This window comes from Papio anubis, chromosome 1, assembly GCF_008728515.1.
Source record: "Papio anubis isolate 15944 chromosome 1, Panubis1.0, whole genome shotgun sequence".
Classification (NCBI taxonomy): Eukaryota; Metazoa; Chordata; class Mammalia; order Primates; family Cercopithecidae; genus Papio; species Papio anubis.
The window spans coordinates 92,160,945-92,185,258 of record NC_044976.1 but is presented as its reverse complement, the minus strand read 5'-3'; the positions used below and the strand labels follow the sequence as shown (position 1 = coordinate 92,185,258).

Genomic DNA, 24,314 nt, shown 5'->3' with positions numbered 1-24,314 from the left:
TTTACTAGGAAAAAACTAAAATGATACATACTTATCACATATATAGGGCTTCTTTTTTTACTTAGAAATCTTAATCTCTGTTATACAAATAAAATAGTATAAGTTTATTAAAAGAATGATTGATTTCAGTTGCATATATCTTTGCAAACAAAATACACTCCACCAAGTGATCTGAAGTAACCATTTTCCATCAATCAAAATGGACATGATTCAATTGTATGTAACTATGTCTCCAAATGTAATTAGATGCTTTATTTTCTATTTATTCCCATCCTCAAACCAAAACCAAAAATCAGTATCAAACACCAGAATAAAGTTAAACCAACACCATCAAAACACAAGAACAGAAGAGTAAAGGGAGAAAAGAAGAAAACAATCTGGAACTGCCAAAGATTAAGAAATTTTAATCTTGCAATATATTTAAAATGTAATTGTTTAACAACATGAATATAGTTGATATGATTTGGCTGTGTCCTTACCCAAATCTCACCTTGAATTACAGTTCCCATAATCCCCATGTGTCATGGGAGGGACCACGTGGAGATAACTGAATCATGGGAGCAGTTTCCCTCATTCTGTTCTCATAACAGTGAGTTAGTTCTCATGAGATCTAATGGTTTTATAATGGGATTCCCCCTTCACTGGGCACTTACTCTTCTCCCTCCACTATGATTATTAAGTTTACTGAGGCCTCCCCAGCCATGCTGAACTGTGAGTCAATTAAATCTTTTTCCCTTATAAATTACCCAGTCTCAGGTATGTCTTCATTAGCAGTGTGAGAATTGACTTAATAGTTATTATTTAGGAGAAAAAAAAAAGTGCTGCCTCACTATGAAAGAAATTACCCTCTGCACTAGCAAAAATATGGGGAGTTAACCAAAAGAATTTTTCCCATTAAAGAGGAGGAAACAAACAAGGCAAACCTCTTCCCTTTGGATAAAAGACATACTATAAACAGCAGCTGATAATCCAATCATTTATCAAGTAGTCACCCAAAGCAGCAAATCTCAATGTAGATCATTTCAAATTAAACATGCCTTCTCTCAACTCTTCATTACTCCTCATACCTCACTACTCCAATAATTCTACCCTTGCTGAGAATCACTGCTATTGAGAATTATCCTTAGAATGGAAATGTGCCAAATTCCTTAAGTGTGCTTCATTCCTTCAAATCACCTATCTAAAGCATCAGTACATAATAAAACCTACTTTCTCAACACAAAATTCTACTTTTCATATCATGAAGTTGTGGGTTCTAGCCACCCTTGCTTCAATGAATCAGAGCTCAATCCTTTTTTTCCAAGTAAGTGAAAATTGTAATGGTTATCAGCCTCAGAACAGAGAGAAGGCAAACGAGTCTGCCATTTGATTAGATGAGTCCTGTTACACTAGCGAAACCCTGGCCATCTCAAAAGCTTTGAGGTCTAAGTAGTCTTGGGCAGTTAAATATTCCAGATTATTGAAGTTTTGTCTTATAAGTTATCAATTTTTATTTTATAATTTGTGATAGGAATCTCTTTTGAAGCATATCCTCTTCTTAATAACAAGTGTTTTAAATTACAAAAGTAACACACAATCATTGAAAAGACTACAATTCAAAAGTGTATGAAATAAAAAGTTCCTTCCCTTATCATTCCCTACTCTCATTCCACAAGGGTATCATTGTAACATAATATGGGTGTATTCTTCTAGACCGCTTCAGAATACATACAAATTTTATACAATACTGTATGTACAAACACAAGTAAGCAATAAAATGATGTTACTGTACATTCAGTTCTTACTGTACATTCATCATTCAACCTGATGAATAAGGCTTTTAAGTTTTAAAATGTTGGTAAACCTGATTTTTTTTAAACTTAATCTACCACAGTCTTTTTCATCCTTCTTCTACTGACAGGCACTTTTACAACCAGAAACTTTTTTTTTTCCCCCTGCAATGAAGAGTTTTGTGCAAACACCTTTGCACACTTGTGTTTTTCTGCAGGGAAGTTTAGAAATGAAAATGCTAGATTAAAGGACAGATTGGACTTTTTAAACATTTTGAGATACACTATTATATTCTCTGCCTTCTTTAAAATAATCTGATTCTTTTCTTGAGGGCCCAGGATCATTCTTACCAGTATTTACTTTTTCACTCTGTCTAATACAGTGATTCTCTTGGGGCATTAGAAGTAGGTTCACTTTTCACTATGGTTTGGATATGGTTTGTTTGACCCCAACCAAAACTCATGTTGAAATCTGATCCCCAAAGTGGTGGTGTTAGGAGACAATGCCTAATGGGAGGTGTTTGGATCATGAGGGATCCGCCCTCATGGATAGTGGTTTGGTGTCATTTTTGGCAGTGAGTTGTGTTCTCACTCTAATAAGACTGGATCACTTTTTGAGAGTGGGTTTTTTAAAAGCCAGTACTCCTTCAGGTTTTCCTTCTCTCTTCATACATCCACGCTTCCCCTTTGACCCAACAAAACCCTGCGCCAGGAGCTGGGGGCATGCCTTTCAACTCACCAACCTGTACAACCATTAGTTAAATAAACCTCTTTTCTTTATAAATTACTCAGACTCAGGCATTCTGTTATGGCAACACAAAATGAACTAGGGCACTCCTGCATTAAATTTCATCTATTTTTATAATTTTTAAACTTTTTCCTTTATTGTTTGTTCCTTCACACTGCCGTCACTGTATTACCTAGAGCATTTTTTCTCATTCATTTCTATTGGAAAAACTGAGAATTTTCCAATAGAAATCTGAGAATTTAATGTGCTAAAATTGAGATCAAATTAAAATTTAAATAAAATTTTTATTTGTCACACAAGAATACATCTGGTAGTTGCTATCTGAATCTCTCAGAGGCCATTTCAAGCTCTTCTAGATTCTAGAGAGGTAAGGTTCCCAGATCATTAACTTTTGGACAGATGAAACATCATCACTGTGATTATTAATATACTAATAGGCTCCCTGTTTATATTCTCATGTGGAAAATACCTTGTTTAAAAAACAGGAAGACGATGGAATAGGAAATTAGCATAATGTCATTATTCAGTAAATATCATAAGTGTTTATCATTATAAAAATATTATAAGCAAGCTATTTGTGACTCTAGTCTATTCCATCCCTGCATCCAGTCAGTTGGTTACATGCACTATTTTTTTTTTTTATTATACTTTAAGTTCTAGGGTACATGTGCATAACGTGCAGGTTTGTTACATATGTATACTTGTGCCATGTTGGTGTGCTGCACCCACCAACTCGTCAGCACCCATCAACTCATCATTTACATCAGGTATAACTCCCAATGCAATCCTTCCCCCCTCACCCCTCCCAGTGATAGGCCCCGGTGTGTGATGTTCCCCTTCCCAAGTCCAAGTGATCTCATTGTTCAGTTCCCACCTATGAGTGGGAACACGCAGTGTTTGGTTTTCTGTTCTTGCGATAGTTTGCTGAGAATGATGGTTTCCAGCTGCATCCATGTCCCTACAAAGGACACAAACTCATCCTTTTTTATGGCTGCATAGTATTCCATGGTGTATATGTGCCACATTTTCTTTATCCAGTCTGTCACTGATGCACATTTGGGTTGATTCCAAGTCTTTGCTATTGTGAGCAGTGCCGCAATAAACATACGTGTGCATGTGTCTTTATAGCAGCATGATTTATAATCCTTTGGGTATATACCCAGTAATGGGATGGCTGGGCCATATGGTACTTCTAGTTCTAGATCCTTGAGGAATCGCCATACTGTTCTCCATAATGGTTGAACTAGTTTACAATCCCACCAAGAGTGTAAAAGTGTTCCTATTTCTCCACATCCTCTCCAGCACCTGTTGTTTCCTGACTTTTTAATGACTGCCATTCTAACTGGTGTGAGATGGTATCTCATTGTGGTTTTGATTTGCATTTCTCTGATGGCAAGTGATGATGAGCATTTTTTCATGTGTCTGTTGGCTGTATGAATGTCGTCTTTTGAGAAATGTCTGTTCATATCCTTTGCCCACTTTTTGATGGGGTTTTTGATTTTTCCTTGTAAATTTGTTTGAGTTCTTTGTAGGTTCTGGATATTAGCCCTTTGTCTGATGAGTAGATTGCAAACATTTTCTCCCATTCTGTAGGTTGCCTGTTCACTCTGATGGTAGTTTCTTTTGCTGTGCAGAAGCTCTTTAGTTTAATTAGATCCCATTTGTCAATTCTGGCTTTTGTTGCCGTTGCTTTTGGTGTTTTAGACATGAAGTCCTTGCCCATGCCTATGTCCTGAATGGTATTACCTAGGTTTTCTTCTAGGGTTTTTATGGTATTAGGTCTAACATTTAAGTCTCTAATCCATCTTGAATTAATTTTCGTATAAGGAGTAAGGAAAGGATCCAGTTTCAGCTTTCTACTTATGGCTAGCCAATTTTCCCAGCACCATTTATTAAATAGGGAATCCTTTCCCCATTTCTTGTTTTTCTCAGGTTTGTCAAAGATCAGATGGCTGTAGATGTGTGGTATTATTTCTGAGGGCTCTGTTCTGTTCCATTGGTCTATATCTCTGTTTTGGTACCAGTACCATGCTGTTTTGGTTACTGTAGCCTTGTAGTATAGTTTGAAGTCAGGTAGCGTGATGCCTCCAGCTTTGTTCTTTTGACTTAGGATTGTCTTGGAGATGCGGGCTCTTTTTTGGTTCCATATGAACTTTAAAGCAGTTTTTTCCAATTCTGTGAAGAAACTCATTGGTAGCTTGATGGGGATGGCATTGAATCTATAAATTACCTTGGGCAGTATGGCCATTTTCACGATATTGATTCTTCCTATCCATGAGCATGGTATGTTCTTCCATTTGTTTGTGTCCTCTTTTATTTCAGTGAGCAGTGGTTTGTAGTTCTCCTTGAAGAGGTCCTTTACATCCCTTGTAAGTTGGATTCCTAGGTATTTTATTCTCTTTGAAGCAATTGTGAATGGAAGTTCATTCATGATTTGGCTCTGTGTTTGTCTGTTATTGGTGTATAAGAATGCTTGTGATTTTTGCACATTAATTTTGTATCCTGAGACTTTGCTGAAGTTGCTTATCAGCTTAAGGAGATTTTGGGCTGAGACAATGGGGTTTTCTAAATATACAATCATGTCATCTGCAAAGAGGGACAATTTGACTTCTTCTTTTCCTAACTGAATACCCTTGATTTCTTTCTCTTGCCTGATTGCCCTAGCCAGAACTTCCAACACTATGTTGAATAGGAGTGGTGAGAGAGGGCATCCCTGTCTTGTGCCAGTTTTCAAAGGGAATTTTTCCAGTTTTTGCCCATTCAGTATGATATTGGCTGTGGGTCTGTCATAAATAGCTCTTATTGTTTTGAGATACATTCCATCAATACCAAATTTATTGAGAGTTTTTAGCATGAAGGGCTGTTGAATTTTGTCAAAGGCCTTTTCTGCATCTATTGAGATAATCAGGTGGTTTTTGTCTTTGGTTCTGTTTATATGCTGGATTATGTTTATTGATTTGCGTATGTTGAACCAGCCTTGCATCCCAGGGATGCAGCCAACTTGATCATGGTGGATAAGCTTTTTGATGTGCTGTTAGATCCAGTTTGCCAGTATTTTATTGAGGATTTCTGCATCGATGTTCATCAGGGATATTGGTCTAAAATTCTCTTTTTTTGTTGTGTCTCTGCCAGGCTTTGGTATCAGGATGATGCTGGCCTCATAAAATGAGTTAGGGAGGATTCCCTCTATTGATTGGAATAGTTTCAGAAGGAATGGTACCAGCTCCTGCTTGTACCTCTGGTAGAATTCAGCTGTGAACCCATCTGGTCCAGGACTTTTTTTGGTTGGTAGGCTATTAATTATTGCCTCAATTTCAGAGCCTGTTATTGGTCTATTCAGGGATTCAGCTTCTTCCTGGTTTAGTCTTGGGAGAGTGTAAGTTTCCAGGAAATTATCCATTTCTTCTAGATATTCTAGTTTATTTGCGTAGAGGTGTTTATAGTATTCTCTGATGGTAGTTCGTATTTCTGTGGGGTGGGTGGTGATATCCCATCATTTTTTATTGCATCTATTTGATTCTTCTCTCTTTTCTTCTTTATTAGTCTTGCTAGCGGTCTATCAATTTTGTTGATCTTTTCAAAAAACCAACTCCTGGATTCATTGATTTTTTGTAGGATTTTTTTGTGTCTCTATCTCCTTCAGTTCTGCCCTGATCTTAGTTATTTCTTCCCTTCTGCTAGCTTTTGAATGTGTTTGCTCTTGCTTCTCTATTTCTTTTAATTATGATGTTAGAGTGTCAATTTTAGATCTTTCCAGCTTTCTCTTGTGGGCATTTAGTGCTATAAATTTCCCTCTATACACTGCTTTAAATGTGTCCCAGAGATTCTGGTATGTTGTATCTTTGTTCTCATTGGTTTCAAAGAACATCTTTATTTCTGCCTTCATTTCGTTGTGTACCCAGTAGTCATTCAGGAGCAGGTTGTTCAGTTTCCATGTAGTTGAGCAGTTTTGATTGAGTTTCTTAGTCCTGAGTTCTAGTTTGATTGCACTGTGGTCTGAGAGACAGTTTGTTATAATTTCTATTCTTGTACATTTGCTGAGGAGTGCTTTACTTCCAATTATGTGGTCAATTTTGGAATAAGTGCGATGTGGTGCTGAGAAGAATGTATATTCTGTTGATTTGGGGTGGAGAGTTCTATAGATGTCTATTAGATCTGCTTGCTGCAAAGATGAGTTCAATTCCTGGATATCCTTGTTAACTTTCTGTCTTGTAGATCTGTCTAATGTTGACAGTGGGGTGTTGAAGTCTCCCATTATTATTGTATGGGAGTCTAAGTCTCTTTGTAAGTCTCTAAGGACTTGCTTTATGAATCTGGGTGCTCCTGTATTGGGTGCATATATATTTAGGATAGTTAGCTCTTCCTGTTGAATTGATCCCTTTACCATTATGTAATGGCCTTCTTTGTCTCTTTTGATCTTTGATGGTTTAAAGTCTGTTTTATCAGAGATTAGTATTGCAACCCCTGGTTTTTTTTATTCTCCATTTGCTTGGTAGATCTTCCTCCATCCCTTTATTTTGAGCCTATGTGTGTCTCTGCATGTGAGATGGGTCTCCTGAATACAGCAGACTGATGGATCTTGACTTTTTATCCAGTTTGCCAGTCTGTGTCTTTTAATTGGAGCATTTAGTCCATTTACATTTAAGGTTAATATTGTTATGTGTGAACTTGATCCTGCCATTATGATATTAACTGGTTATTTTGCTCGTTAGTTGATGCAGTTTCTTCCTAGCCTCGATGGTCTTTACATTTTGGCATGTTTTTGCAATGGCTGGTACCGGTTGTTCCTTTCCATGTTTAGCGCTTCCTTCAGGGCCTCTTGTAAGGCAGGCCTGGTGGTGACAAAATCTCTAAGCATTTGCTTATTTGTAAAGGATTTTATTTCTCCTTCACTTATGAAACTTAGTTTGGCTGGATATGAAATTCTGGGTTGAAAATTCTTTTCTTTAAGAATGCTGAATATTGGCCCCCACTCTCTTCTGGCTTGTAGAGTTTCTGCCGAGAGATCGGCTGTTAGTCTGATGGGCTTCCCTTTGTGGGTAACCCGACCTTTCTCTCTGGCTGCCCTTAAGATTTTTTCCTTCATTTCAACTTGGTGAATCTGGCAATTATGTGTCTTGGAGTTGCTCTTCTCGAGGAGTATCTTTGCGGCATTCTCTGTATTTCCTGAATTTGAATGTTGGCCTGCCTTACTAGGTTGGGGAAGTTCTCCTGGATGATATGCTGAAGAGTGTTTTCCAACTTGGTTCCATTTTCCCCCTCACTTTCAGGCACCCCAATCAGACGTAGATTTGGTCTTTTTACATAATCCCATACTTCTTGCAGGCTTTGTCATTTGATCCTCAATCGCTGATACTCTTTCTTCCAGTTGATCGAGTCGGTTACTGAAGCTTGCGCATTTTGTCATGTATTTCTCGTGTCATGGTTTTCACTCTGCCCGTTCGTTTATGGCCTTCTCTGCATTAATTATTCTGGTTATCAATTCTTCCACTCTTTTTTCAAGATTTTTAGTTTCTTTGCGCTGGGTTCGTAATTCCTCCTTTAGCTCTGAGAAGTTTAATCAACTGAAGCCTTCTTCTCTCATCTCATCAAAGTCATTCTCCGTCCAGCTTTGATCCGTTGCTGGCGATGAGCTGCGTTCCTTTGGAGGGGGAGATGCGCTCTTATTTTTTGAATTTCCAGCTTTTCTGCCCTGCTTTTTCCCCATCTTTGTGGTTTTATCTGCCTCTGGTCTTTGATGATGGTGACGTACTGATGGGGTTTTGGTGTGGGTGTCCTTCCTGTTTGTTAGTTTTCCTTCTAACAGTCAGGACCCTCAGCTGTAGGTCTGTTAGAGATTGCTTGAGGTCCACTCCAGACCCTGTTTGCCTGGGTGTCAGCAGCAGAGGCTGCAGAAGATAGAATGCTGCTGAACAGCGAGTGTACCTGTCTGATTCTTTCTTTGGAAGCTTCGTCTCAGGGGTGTACTCCACCGTGTGAGGTGTGGGGTGTCGGTCTGCCCCTAGTGGAGGATGTCTCCCAGTTAGGCTACTCAGGGGTCAGGGACCCACTTGAGCAGGCAGTCTGTCCATTCTCAGATCTCAACCTCTCTGTTGGGAGATCCACTGCTCTCTTCAAAGCTGTCAGAGTCGCTTGCATCTGCAGAGGTTTCTGCTGCTTTTTGTTGTTGTTGTTGTTGTTGTTGTTTAGCTGTGCCCTGTCCCCAGAGGTGGAGTCTACAGAGACTGGCAGGCCTCCTTGAACTGCTGTGAGCTCCACCCAGTTCGATCTTCCCAGGGCTTTGTTTACCTACTTAAGCCTCAGCAATGGCGGGCGCCCCTCCCCTAGCCTCGCTGCTGCCTTGCGGTTAGATCGCAGACTGCTGTGCTAGCAATGAGGAAGGCTCCGTGGGCATGGGACCCTCCCGACCAGGTGTGGGATATAATCTCCTGGTGTGCCCGTTTGCTTAAAGTGCAGTATTGGGGTGGGAGTTACCCGATTTTCCAGGTGTTGTGTGTCTCGGTTCCCCTGGCTAGGAAAAGGGATTCCCTTCCCCCTTGTGCTTCCCAGGTGAGGCGATGCCTCGCCCTGCTTCAGCTCTCGCTGGTCGGGCTGCAACAGCTGACCAGCACCAATTGTCCGGCACTCCCCAGTGAGAAGAACCCAGTACCTCAGTTGATAATGCAGAAATCACCTGTCTTCTGTGTCGCTGGCGCTGGGAGCTGGAGACTGGAGCTGTTCCTATTCGGCTATCTTGCTCCGCCTGACTACATGCACTATTATAGTGCATATATGAGGCACTCAAGTATCTCCCCCTTCCTTCTGGGACCACTAGTTTAAATTAATTTTGAGTAACTATCCTCCCCCCATCATTAGCTGTAAGTCGATATTAGTGAATTGTTCAAGACAAGCACATAACCTAACCAAAGTCAGTATGACTAAAGGAGACCCTCTGCTAGTATTTCTGGAGAAAAGAAGCTTGGTGCAGGCTTGCATTTTCCCTTACTTTCATCCTCCTTTCCCTTCTTCCATTCCCCTACTTCATCTTTCCCTCCCTTCCTTTCTCCCCAAAGGTACAATAGAGAAGACCATCATTCTTCTCCAGAATATGGGGGTATGAAGATGTAAAACTTAGAGCTAAAGGAATAGAGAGGATGGTATGAATGGAACCTGAGAATGAAGAGAACAAGAGGGAGTACAGTCAAGAAATGGGGCCTGAAGACTATTTGACCCCTGAATCAAAATACACCTGGACTTTGTAGTCATGTATGCCTGTTTAGGTTGCATTTTTTTGGTCACTTCAGGTCACTTTTTTATCCTAAACCCTACAGTGAAAACCTTATACTGGTGTCTAGTCTTCAGACTTCAAGCACCATTTTTACTGAATAAGTTCCAGCAACTACTTGTCACAAAGTCCGTCAGTTTTAAGACTAAAATTTTCCCTTTAAAACTTTTATCTTCCAAAACATATTCTAGAATCATGTTCATTCATAATATGTAACTGAATACTGACAGAAACAAACTCAGCTCAGCACACACTCAATTTCCAAGTCTTACAAACTCTGAAGAAAAGAGAAACTGAAGAAATATTCAATACTTTGAAAAGATGACTAAAGCAAAAAGTTAGAGAGGAATAAAAGTTTTATAAAACACAGAATAACACCCAGATATTTCTTTTTCCTGGCATTATGCTTCCCAGTTTTCAGATTTTTAAGTGTCTTTCTGGAATGACAGCTATTTGTGATCCAGCTAGTCAATATTCCTTGTAGTACTGTACTGGCCAATGACTTAATTAATCATTAAAACAAACCAGTTACCTAATTCAATCTAATTCTGATGAAAAACACAGAATTTAACCTCTGGAATATCACACTCCTCTAATATCCAACTGTTTAAACATGTAATTTCATTTCTAAAAACTGAAAAAAAATTAACTTACCTCAATTGTTTCGCATAGTTCTGTTCAATTTCTATCCTCTCTTTAACAAATTTGGCATATCTTTCCAAGAAGTCAATTCCCCATTGTGTATGCTTGTCTAAGCTGTCAAACTGATCCTAGAAAAGGAAGATAAAAATGCATTTTTAAAAGTCCAAAATTTTATCCACATATATTTTAAACAGCTTCTGATATTTGTATGGAGAAGCAACGAGGTATAAAAGGAAAAACCCAGGCTCATCTACTAGTTCCCTCACTTCGCCCGTTAAGACCTAGAAACAGGTCCCTAAGCATAAATCTTGCTACTTTATGCCTGAATGTCTTTGCAAACATGGCTCTCCCAGTTGCAAGACCCTCCCCTGTTCAGCTTTTTGCAGTCAACTCTCCCCCAAATTCCCTCTACCCTGGCCTTTGAGATTCAGTTCAGGCATTATGTCCGCCAGAAAATGGTTCTAAACTCTCAGACTTTCTCCATGTCCCCAAGGCTCCCTAAAATTACTATCTTATTCGTTTGCTATACTATATTGAGGGCCAGAATCATGCATTATTCAATTCTGAACTCCCACAGCCTAAGCACCATGCTTGGTACCATAGCAGGTACTCAACGAATAATTATTTAGCTGGACAAAATCAAATATACCTGAGTTCAAATTCTGGGATCTGCCATTTCCGAGATGTTTGAAACTGCGCAAGCTAACAAGGCTCCTTGAATGTTTTCCCATCTTAAAATGGAAATCCCATCACCCACTTAACAGGATTGTGGTGATGTTATTAAACATGTTCTGCAATGCAGGAAATATGATAATGACATATAATAGAGTATCACTGTCCTACAAGGCTCTTTCAGTCCTCACAGATGCCACCTCCTGCCAGAGAAACCACCATTTCCCTTGCTTTAACAACAAGCTCCAAACTGACTAATAACTTGGTGCTGTCTTCCTCTCATATATCAAGTCTGCAGTGCTGAAAAAATATTCAAGTATCATCCCTTTCCATATTTACAGCTTGTTTTAAAATCACTTGTGGTTTAGTCACATTATTTACAAATTATCTCCTTTTGACTTTTATCTCTTTCTGTACCTTAAATCATCAAAAAGAAATTCTAAAAGCAAGTTGCCACTCTAATACTATTCTTCCAAGAAGCTTTCTGATTATCATCTGGTTTTCAAAATATATTTGAATACAGCAAGAAAATGCATTGCTCAGTAAACTCAATCTGCATAATATTAACTACTGTAAATTAGAATTCTCATCAAACTGAAACTGAAATACACTCAATGAAAAACAATTCCAAAAAAAAAAAAAAAAAACACTTCAAAGCTTAAACAATCTTCCTTTATTTTTCTAAATTGCTTCAAAGGCTTCTCTTCCCACAATCTTCTTCACCAAATTTTATATTACGCTTCTTTATCCTCTAGATTAAGTCTCCAAATTTTAAATTCCAAACCCCATCAGTAAAAAACCTGAACAAAAACTATATGTAGTTATTTATATATTAAATGATATACTATTGAATTATGTAGTTATGAAATCCACAATAGAAATTTTAAAAAGAGATGAAAATGAAACGAACATTATTTTTAAACAGCTTTTTTTTTTTTTTTTTAACATATTTGGCAAACAAAAGCCTTTGAGCAATGACTTTTAAAATATTATGGCCAGGCGCAGTGGCTCAAGCCTGTAATCCCAGCACTTTGGGAGGCTGAGGTGGGCGGATCACTTGAGGTCTGGCGTTCGAGGCCAGCCTGGTCAACATGGTGAAACCCTGTCTCCATTAAAAACACAGAAATTGGCCAGGCGTGGTGGCGCACACTTGTGGTCCCAGTTACTCAGGAGGCTGAGGCAGGAGAATGGCGTGAACCCGGGAGGCGGAGCTTGCAGTGAGCTGAGAGCACACCACTGCACTCCAGCCTGGGTGACAGAGCAAGACTCTGTCTCAAAAAAAAAAAAAAAAAAAGGTTCAAACCCCACTGAAACTAATTGTGATTACTAACTTTATGTGTCATCTAGGCTGTGCAACTGTGCCCAGATATTTACTTGGTTAAACATTATTCTGGATGTTTCTGTGAAGGTGTTTTTTAGATGAAATTAACATTTAGGCCAAGTACAGTGGCTCATGCCTATAATCCCAGCACTTGAGAAGGCCTGGATGGGAGACTCACTCAAGACCAGGAGTTCAAGATCAGCCTGGGCAACACAGCAAGACCCTGTGTCTACAAAACATAAAAAAGGCTAGGTGGCTCACATATGTAATCCCAGAACTTTGGAAGGCTGAAGCAAGAGAATCTCTTGAGCTCAGGAGTTCAAGACCAGCCTTAGCAACACGTTAAGACCCAATCTCTAACAATTAGCCAGGCATGTTAGTACATGCTTGTAATTCCAGCTACCTGGGAGACTGAAGTAGAAGAATTGTTTGAGCCCAGAAGGTCATGACTGCACTTCAGCCAGGGTAAGAGAGCAAGACCCTGTCGCAAAAATAAATATTAATAATAAATAAATAAATAAAATTAGCCAGGTGAAAGGCGGAGGTGGGAGGATCCCTTGAGTCCAGGAATTCAAGTTACAGTGAGCTGTAACTGTGTCACTACACTCCAGCCTGGGTGACAGTGAGATCCTGTCCACAGGAAAGGAAGGAAAAAGAAAGAAGAGGGGAGTGGGGAGGGGGAGAAGGCAAGAGGGAAGGAAAAAATTAATATTTAAATAGATGAATTTTAAATAAAGCAGATTATGCTCCAAAATGGGTGAGTGGGCCTCATCTAATCAGTTGAAGTCTTTCACTGAACAGACTGACCTTCCCCCAGCAAGAAAGAATTCAGCCAGAATACTGACTTTGGTCTGAAACTACAACTGTTCCCTGGGCCTACCCTGCAGATCCCAAGCTTCCACAATCACATGAGTCAATTTCTTAAAAGAAATTTCTCTCTATATGTGTATATATCCTGTTGATTATCTATCTCTGGAGAATCCTGACTAAAACACTGACTTTACAACAAGTAAAAAATTTCTGTTTCTAAGAATTTTAAGTGTACAGACAAAATAATATTTGTAGGTGACACAGATCATTTTCAGCAACAAAATTATATAATGAATACATTTCCAAATATTCATCATCAAAATGCTTTCTATATAGCTCAAATTTCTTTGGAAAAGCAGCTATTCAGTCACCATTAAAACTTCTCTTTTATCTTGAAGGCACAGATTAAATTTTCTCAAAAACACCTGGTAGCATACTAGTTAAAGAAAAATGTCAACAAATTTGAAACAGCCAGGAGATAGCAAACCTGTATTAAACAAAGATTTTTCAATTGTCTCTCCCTGTTTCATCTGGAAACACTGTAGTCTTAAAGGTATTATTTTTATAAAACTAATCATAACAAAAATATAACTTAATATTTTGTGAACTTCCTGCTTTAGTTTTCTTTGCTTACCTACAAATGAAGTGAATAAATTCCAACCTTATTCCAATTTCCTTTTTAAAACTCCAGCCAACACACTACTTTATCAGTGGTTAATACATTTACTGTTAAGAATAAATCTTTTTCAACACATCTTTCCATCAGTGGGTCACAAAAAGGTAGTTTTAAACATAACTGCTTTATTGAAACATTATTCATTATTGAAACAATCTAGACATTATAAGCTGAGAAATGTTGGAAACATCTGTACTTTAATGAAACTGTACAACAAACTTTCTGTGTGAAATCTTTTCTAAAAACTATTTCCATTTTTCCATATGGCCTAAGAGTATTTGCTGAGATAATTTATTTTGCTGCCATATTTTACACATATAATATCACTATTCTCACCACAAAAGGAAGAGCTAGTGCTAATGATTTGATACCATTTGGCTGTGTCCCCACCCAAATCTCATCTCAAATTGTAATAATCCCCACATGTCATGGGATGGACCTTATGGGAAGTAATTGAATCGTGGGGGCAGGTTTTTCCCTTGCTGTTCTCATGACAGTGAATAAGTCTCACCAGATCTGATGGTTTTATAAAGGGGAGTTCCCTTGCAAATGCTCTCTTGCCTGCTGCCATGTAAGATGTGACTTTGCTCCTCATTCGCCTTCCACCATGATTGTGTGGCCTCCCCACCCATGTGGAACTGTGAGTCAATTAAACCTCTTTCCTTTATAAATTACCCAGTCTCGGATGTCTTTATTAGCAGCGTGCGAACAGACTAATACAGCTACGTAGTAAGAAATGCAGACATTTTGTCTCCACCGCTGATTCCTGAAACAGAGCTTCTAAAATGCTTGGAACTCCATGAGTCGTGGAGTAAGAGGAGCATCTTTTGTTATTCATAATAACCCCCTTTCAATCATACCTAAATTTATGCTAATGCGGTGACTTTGAAGGACAAGGACTGGTTGCTAGAGGAACCAACCAAGTGATTTGAGGGTTGAAACTTTCAGCTCTCCCTACCCTCAAGTCTCCTGGGAAAGGAGAAGGGATGGAGATTGAATTCAATCAACAATAACTAACGATTTAATCAATCACACCTATGTAATGGAGCCTCCACAAAAACCCTAAACCATGGGTTTGGAAACCTTCTGGGTAGGTGAACACATCCACTTGCAGTGCATCTCAACTCCACAGGAACAAAACGTCATGCATCTTGGGTCTTTCCAAAGCTTACCCTAGGTACCTCTTCATCTAGCTGTTCATCTGTGTCCTTTATAATATCCTTTGTAATAAACCAGTAATAGTAAATAAAGTGTTTCCCTGAGTTCTGTAAGCCATTACAGCAAATTATCAAACCGGAGGAGGGGGTCACAGGAACCCCTGATTTGTAGCCAAGTCAGTCGAGTACCCAGAAGTCCAGGACCTGCAATTGATGCTTGAAGTCCAGGCAGTACTATGGAACTGAACCCTTCAACTGTAGGGTCTGTACCAACTCCAGACATATAGTGACAAAACTGAACTATAAGACATCTAGTTAGTGTCCAGAGAGTTGAAGAACTGGTTGTTCAAGTGGAAAAAACTCATGTTTAGTGTCAGAAGGAACAATTTTTCCTTTTAGCAAGAATATTTCTAATAGTGTACTGTCTTTCACCACTAAGTTCAAAATTTCAAGACACTTTCCAGTAACACATATTCATATCATAGCAGCATTATGGAAGCAACCCACTTGTCCATCAACAGATAAGTGAATAAAGAAAATGTGGTATATAAATACAATTAATATTATTCAGCCTTAAAACGGAAGGAAATTCTGGCACATGCTACAAAACATGGATAAATATTGAGGACATCATGCTAAGTAAAATAAGACAAAAAAGGACAAATACTGTATGATTCCACCTACATGAGGTACTTAGAATAGTCAAAATCAGAGAGAAGGAAGTAGAATGGTAGTTGACAGGGAATGGGGTAGGAAAGAATGGGGAGTTATTTAATGAGTGTAGAATTGCAAGATGAAGATCATTCTGGAAATTTATGGTGGTGATGGTTGTAAAACAGTATCAATGCACTTAATGCCACTAAACTGTACATTTAAAAATGGTTAAGATGGTAAATTTTACATTGCATATTTTACACAGTAAAAAAAATCTTCACCCCTCCACCAAAAATAAATTTCCTGTGGTTCACCCATGCATTCACCATCATAGCTCATTGCAGCGTCAAAATCCTGGGATTAAGTCATCTTCCAGCCTCAGCCTCCCAAGTAACTAGGACTACAGACATGCCCATGGCTCACTGCAGACTTGACCTCCTGAGCTTAAGTGATCCTTCCAGCTCAGCTTCTCAAGTAGCTGGGACTATAGGCGCCTATCACCATGCCCAGCTAATTTTTGTATTTTTAGTAGAGACAGCGTTTTGCCATGTTGCCCAGGCTAATCTCAAACCCCTCAGTTCAAGCGATCCTCCTGCCTTGGCCTCCCAAAGTGCCATTTCAAATAACCTTCTCAATAATTTCTTAAGAGGGGGAAGGTTACCTCTAGTCCATATGATTATATAGACATTATATCTTTCTTTCTTAATAAACATTATGTTTTTTTCTCAAACACATTAAGAAGCATCAGCCTGGTCATTCTTATCGTTTGCCTATATTCACATTAAAATATTATATTTAATCCATGGTTTCTTTTTTATATTTTATTTTTTAGGTTTTTAAGAGATGGGGTCTGGCTCTTTCACCCAGGAATGTAGTGGCACCATCATAGCTCACTGCAGCATCGAACTCCTGGGCTTAAGCTAATTTTTAAAAATATTTTGTAAAGAAGGGGTCTTGCTTTGTTGCTCAGTCTGGTCTCAAACTCCCGGCCTCAAGCAATTCTCCCACCTGGGTCTCCCAAAGCACTGGGACTATAGGCGTGAGCCACCACACCCAGTCCAATCCACAGTTTCTTTACAGGAAACTTTTAAAATCCAAGACAAGACACCAGGATCAACTCACATTTTGAATACTAGTAAAGTATCCCATTTCTTATTTTTTAGATAACATATAAACAGAAGTTCTAAGTTCTTTTCTCCTTATGTCAGTGGATCATCTTGTGTGCTCTTCTTTGAAGACCCAGGTTTTAAATAATGCATTATCCTTTATCTAATTTTTATCAAGTCCTTCCTACCCTACCAAAATGATTTTACTGGCTTTTTTCTTCTTGTTGTTATCTCTTCCACCAGTGGTTCCCATAAAGAATTCATTTTCTGTTTATCACTTTTCAAGCTCTTTCAGGATTCTCAAAAATTACTTCATCTAAAAAATAGATATCTAAGACCTGTGTCAGACTGTTTTTCTAAATGTCATTATTTTCTCCAATACTCAAAATCATACATGCTGTGATTCCACTGGATAAAACCTTGGACTATATCTATGTATTAGCTCTCTCCAAAAGGTATTTTTCGAGTTGGTCACCATAACAAATGTGTAAAAGCTCAGCTAATCAGAATATTGAGAAAGTTTAGTCAAATTTCATTTTTCAGTTAATGATGGTTAAGTTACAAATTATAAAATTTATTTAGATACCACTTTTTAAAGTTTTAAATTTATTTTGTAACTGACAAAAACTGGATATATGGATACAATGTTTAATTGTTAATGTTGATTTAAAACTCAAAATAGAACTGTACAAGTAGAAAACACAACAGAAGCCTATAATTGTGTTAAGTATATTTCATTAACGTTGTACTATACTTTTAAAATAAATAAAAGCCAACTTCAAAAAACAGCAATCAGCTTTCTTTTTTTTTTGAGACGGAGTCTCGCTCTGTCGCGGAGGCTGGACTGCAGTGGCCAGATCTCAGCTCACTTCAAGCTCCGCCTCCCGGGTTCACGCCATTCTCCTGCCTCGGCCTCCCAAGTAGCTGGGACTACAGGCACCTGCCACCTCACCCGACTAGTTTTTTGTATTTTTTTTAGTAGAGACGGGGTTTCACCGGGTTAGCCAGGATGGTCTCGATCTCCTGACCTCATGATCCGCCCATCTCGGCCTCCCAAAATGCTGGGATTACAGGCTTGAGCCACCGCGCCCGGCCCAATCAGCTTTAAAAGGTACCATAAAGGTAAAATACAATACAAGTTTAGCTACAAGTGAAACAAATTATCTTCTTTGTAACAACCATGACCTGGCCGTAGCTCATGCCTATCATTCCAACACTTTAGGAGGCCCAGGTGGGAGAATAACAAACAAACAATTTTTTTACACTAGGTTGTGGTGGCACATACCTGTAGTCCCAGCTACTGGGGAGGCTGAGGATGGGAGGACAGCTTGAGCCTGGAAGTTCAAAGTTACAGAGAGCTGTGATCGTGCCACAACACTCCTGGGTAACAGAGCAAGACCCTGTCTCTTTGGGGTGGGGAAAAAAAAAGTCATCCAGCCTTTCTTTAGTAGTCACACTATCAGTGATCAAACAACTCCAGAAACATGAGAGAAGAAGGCTGGAAAGCAAGGAATGGTTTTAATTACCACAACATAAAGTAGAAAGTTTTTAAATTAAAATATAAGAATCAGCCAGGCATGGTGGCTCACGCCTGTAATCCTAACACTTGGGAGACCAAGGTGGGAGGATTGCTTGAGTCCAGGAGTTGAAGATCAGCCTGGGTAACACAGCAAGACCATCTCTACAAAAAATAATTTAAAAAAAAATTAGCCTGGCATCATGGCTCATGCCTGTAATCCCAGCTACTGTGGAAGCTGAGATGGGAGGATTGCTTGAGCCTGGGAGGTTGAGGCTACAGTGAGCCATGATCACACATTGCACTCCAGCCTGGGTGACAGTACAAGACCCAATCTCTTAAAAATAAATAAGTAAATGATAAAATGTAAGAATCAAAGTCATGAAGTCTTAGATTATCAAAAGTAACATCTTCCAACCTCTGTAGTTTCAAAGCCTGAGATCATACATCTTCCCATTCCGCATGAGCAAATACTTTGGGACTATGGAAAAGGTCAAGGGAAAAGATCATGAAAAACTAAAGAAGTGAAGGTGAGCAGTATTCTGAAATCATCTGTAAGTTAGAAATAAAGAAGAATATTAAGTCATCAAAGAGGCAACACTTCCGAGCTATTCTCTCTACCTTTAGTATTGCTCTTATTCCTATGGATTTATTTCAGATAGAATCTGGAATAAATTACTAGTTAGTAATTTCAGCAAGCTGGACTTACACAGAGTCCAACTTCCCCATTTCCTTGTCTTAATTATCCTCTCACTTCCTTTTCCAACACATTCATTCTTACCATAGCCTGTGTGAAATTAATCTCTGTATCAGTAGTGATTTCTAATCTAAATCTTATCATCTTATATTTAAACTCAAGAAAGCTCATTTTCTGTTTCCTTTGGGCATTCTTTTTTAATTTTGTAAGATACTTAAAGTTATTTTACTGTATTTACTTGGAAACACAGGAAAATACCCTAAATTAAAGCTGGCATCAGCACCAGCATAAATGTCCACATTATGTAGCATAACTCAAATTATACAAGGTTCTACTGCATAGTAATGTGAGGCAATAAATACTATGTTTACTCAATCTTCTTGCTTTTATCTGTATGTCTTTAATGTAATTTAAAAGAACTATTTTATATATCACAAAATGTTATTTTTTAGAAGTCACTACTTAATATTCAATCCTTGTTTTCCTAATTACTTTGATACAGCCTTGCATCCAAATGAAGTCCAAATAAAGTACTTTTTGGTAAAAAACCAAGGGTCACCATCATTTTAAAAATACTTTCCTCACTAAAAAGCAGAATAATGACTTTGCTGTCCTAGTTTGGACTTGCTCTATGGCTCTGACTTTCTGCCAAAGTTCCTCCAGCACTTCTGAATACCAAACTACCACCAAAAATGTTTTTAAAGATCTAACACAACTGACTTTTCTCCCTCTTTAACTCTTACAGACTGCAGAAACTTTTTGTTTCAGTCTCATAGAGCTAAAACACCAATTTCCATTCAGGATCAACCATGTCTATCCTCAAAGAAAATTGAGAAATATTGCAGAATTTAAAAAAAAAATCAATTTAATTATTTTTGGTTTCTCATGGTGTTGTTTTTTTAAAGACAGGTGAAAACTTGCATATTTGGGAAATTCCCCCAAATCTTTTCATTTAAATTTTTTCTTAAAACTTAAATTAAGCTTTTAGTGACTTCAAAATCTACCCAAATGATCTTTCCAATACCCTACTGCAATTTTTCTTTTTTACTTTTCTGTGACTTTCACTTCCACCCCACCTTAGTAAGTCATTCCCATGGTCATCTCCATTGTCATTAGCAATAACTGCCTTATCAAGTAGGAAGAATGTCAATCTTGTCTCTCCCACTCCACTTCCCTGCAATAAATTTCAAGAATGTCTTTCTCAGGCAGCTAGCCCTGTCAAGTCACTCCCTGAAATACCCCAAGTCCAACAATTTTTTGGCCCCACAGAGACCACAATCCATTGATCCCAACACATCATTATTATTATCCTTCACCCCCTCCTGTCGCCATTTCCATCTTTATACAGCTTGGATTCCCTAAGCTGTCATTATAATCACTCCTTCCAAATATACTCACTGTCCTTGCCCCTCTCTAGCTTTGCTGATTTATGGTTAGAGTTTTACTAACTCTTCCTCACGCTGCTGAAGAAAATTGGAAAAAAGGAAAGAAAGAACAAGGTTGGCTAGTTATACTTTGAAATTCATGTCTATTACCTACAGGACTTTAATACTACTTAGCTCAAATCCATTCACTACTTCATTATCCTAGCCAACTATCTCATATCTTATTCTTTTACTTTAAATTTACACCATCTCCTATCCATCTCACTCTTAGCCAATAACCTTGCCTCTTACTTTGCTACAAGAGAAATAGAAGGTAACTCCTTGCTCACCAACTCTATTTTTTACCACAATACCTGCATGTTTTTATTAGGCCTTCCTGATTATTACTTTGGATAAACTGTCCACGCCCCTAATACTTCAGCTTACCTGGAGAACTAGTGCAGTTACAAGTTCAGTTGTTAAAACGGTTAAAACCCTGGGCCTACATATGTTTGATGTATTCCAGGAAGAGCAAAAAGCTGAATAAGCAAGCCACAGCTGAGTGAGCAAGAGGGGAGAGTAGCAGATACTGAAGTGGAGTGTGTGAGCGCCAGAATGCCAGTTTATATGCCCTATCTTCCACCATAAGGACCTTGGCTTTAACCCTGAGTTGGAAATACATTGGAGCGTATAACCTCCAATAAACTTGGCATGACCCAATACAAGTTTTTAAATAGATCACTGGAGTTTCCATGTTGATTAAAAACTAGTTCAAGGTCCAGAGACCCACCATCCTTGAACACATCTGATCTTGTCTGATCCCGGAAGCTACGCAGGGTCAGGCCTGGTTAGTATTTGGGTATACCAGGTGCTGTAGGCTTTTTCTTTAAAAAAAAAAAAAAGACAAACAAAACAAAATACACACACACACACACACACCAAACTCAGAGCAAGGGAGACCTTTTAAGGAGGCTACTGCAATAATCCAGACCAGACATGAGCTGGTTTGGTCCAGAGTAAAAGCAGCAGGGTGGTGAAAAGTGGTAAGATTTTGGATATATTCTGAAGGTAGTGTGAACAAATTTTTCTAATGTTTTGAGCATGGGTTTTAGAAGAAAAACAAACATCAATTTTGAGCCCATGAACTAGAAGGATGAAACTGCTTCTAACTAAAAGAAGAGATCAAGTTTGGGCAATGGGAAGAAAAAAGTTTTGGCTTTAGACAGTTAATTTTGAGATGTCCTTAAGATATCCAGGTTGATATGTTGAGTAGGCAGCTAAATACATATGTCTGGAATTAACAGAAGTGGTCCTGCTGAAGATAAATGATAAAGAAATTACCCTGGACATGATCTCAATTAAGCCTTGTTGCACACCAACATTCAGAGGTCAAGGAATTGATGAAGAACCAGCAAAGGACACTGAGGAGTAACCAGTGAGGTACAAGTAAAACTAGAAAAGTGTGGCGTAATGTATAAGAAGACAAATGAAGATCACTACAGTGATGAAAATCTTAGTCCTGAATTCAAGGCATTTATGGCTAGGTAGGTTGACCTGTTAACAAGATCTTCCAAGGTCTTCTAAGGAGCCTCATTCCCTTATATGATTTTCTCTTTTTCTGAATTTCTACCAGGCCTGGAGTCAAAAATCTGTCACGTGGTTGGTTAGTGAAAACGTATTTGTTCTGCTTTCCTCTATCAAATGCAGTGACAAATTAATTATGATGAAAAAGGAGATGCCAAACATGTAGTACTGCTTAACTTTGTAACATTTCAGACTGTAAGAGTTGAAATTTACTTGACAAACTATACACTCAGTTTGAATACTTTAACTGACTTACCCTGATTATCCAAATCAAGCTTTCTTGGATGAAAAGAAAGTGATAGGGGAGTAAAGAAGGGGCAAAATCAAATCCCAGGTACCCACTGTTACAGACATGAAACAAAACAAACAAAATTAAAAGCCAACATTTGGGGGGAGAAAAAAAGAAGTCGAATGAATGATGTATTATTTCAAGGAGGAGAAAGTGATCCACTTTGTCAGGTGCTACTAAAAGTAGTAAAAAGACTGAAAACTGACCACGTTAGCAACATGCAGATCACTGACTGTCTTAACAAGAGCAGTTCTGTTGAAATAATGAGGGCAAAAGCCTGACTGAAATGGGTTCCAAAAGATTAGATAGAAGTTGAAGACAGTTAAGTGTGGACATCACTTTTAAGGAATTTTGCTTGAAAGGAGAGAAGAGATACAAAAAATAGCTAAAGAAAAGAGTGGGATCAAGTGAGGGTGGTTTTTAAGATTAAAAAAAAATATTATTTTATTGCTAATGGAAATGATCTGAAAGAAAAGAAAACACTTAAGTGTAGAAGCAGTGTTCACTGCTGGAGCAATGAGCACTGAGCCTTTGCTAAGAGCATGAGAAGTTTAATTACAGTAACGGGAGAGAAGGCAAAGTAAGTGGGCATAGGTCTAGACAGCTTGGTAGATATGGTAGTAGGAGCATGTGGAAATTCTCCCACGATTGCTTCAGTTTATTTTCAGTAAAATAGAAGGCAAGGTCAACAGCTGAAATTTACTTATTCAGAAAGTCTTTGAATTAAGAATTATTATTATCAGTTAACTGCTCTGAGATTCACTTTCCTCAACTGTCAAATGAGAATACACATGCTGCCTACTTTACAGGGTTGTTGTGAGGGTCAAATGAGAATGTATGTGAAAGACCTGTAAACAGTAAAGCCCTAAAAAAAAAGTATTCTGTTACAGAGCCACATTTTACCATTTTCTTCATCTTCTTGAAAATTATGGAATTATAGAAGAGTGACATTTTTACATCTGAAATTCTAACAACTAGCTGGGCATATCTCAACATGCAAATGATTCTGATTTTTTAAATTCCAAAATAACTGTATTACACCAAAATAGTGGTATTCCATGCATTAAAGGTATATGAGACCAAATATCAATGCGGTAATAACTATATATGAACAGTAAGCTAACATTTTCTATGTTCACTTAGAGCTTTCAATACACTAAAAACTCTTAAGTACAGAATCCATTTCTAATTCTTTGCATCTGACACCTAACCTGGTGTCATTTACTAGTGCTTGATCTCTGAGCTTCCTGTTCCATATCTGTAAAACTGGAGTAGTTACACAACTCCAAAGTGGAAAGATTAAATGAAATATAAATAATGCGGCCAAGCATGGTGGCTCATGCCTGGAATCTCAGCGCTTTGGGAGGGTGAGGCAGGCAGATCACAGGTCAGGAGTTCGAGACCAGCCTGGCCAACATGGTGAAACCCCGTCTCTACTTAAAATACAAAAACAATCAGCTGGGCATGGTGGCAGGCGCCTGTAATCCCAGCTACTGAGGAGGCTAAGGCAGGAAAATCGCTTGAACCCAGGAGGCAGAGGTTGCAGTGAGCTGCAACCACGCCACTGCACTCCGGCCTGGGCAATGGGGCAAGACTCCATCTCCAAAAAAAAAAAAAAAAAGGAATATAAATAATGCATTTAACATAGTACTTGGCACTGGTAGCTATTACTATTCATTTAATGCAACAAATAAATGAGTGCTGAGCTTGGCACTAGGGATGTGAGTAAAAATATACTTAGTGGAAAGGAGATTTATTAATCAAATAATCACTTTTCTTTAATTTCACTGGCTAGTACCTCCAGAATGTTATACATAGTAATGACTGTTAACAATCTTTAGTGGTCAGCTTTGTATGACTGAACTTCATACAATACATAGGTTTTATGTCTTCTAGCAAACTCAATATATAAATGTATTTATTAAAAAATTAAATTACAGGATAATTGTTCTCTATAGGGGTCTTTAAAATAGTATGTGTTCTTAGGACAATTAAAATTATTTGATTAATCCAAAATAAATTTACAAACTATCAGAGCACATCTG

The 24,314-nt window shown here is 38.3% G+C and overlaps 1 protein-coding gene across 6 annotated transcripts in view; it reads right to left on the bottom strand.

The window, feature by feature from the left end:
• FNBP1L (formin binding protein 1 like) overlaps positions 1–24,314 on the bottom strand; it is a 125,699-nt gene that overhangs the window by 63,177 nt on the left and 38,208 nt on the right. For 5 of the 6 annotated variants that reach the window (XM_021920948.2, XM_021920951.2, XM_021920958.2 and 2 more), the window contains exon 2: positions 10,436–10,551. In XM_021920948.2, the coding sequence (XP_021776640.2) occupies positions 10,436–10,551 (116 nt within the window). Of the gene's footprint in view, positions 1–10,435; positions 10,552–24,314 lie in introns of those variants that run through there. The other variant, XM_021920967.2, reaches the window with a different exon arrangement.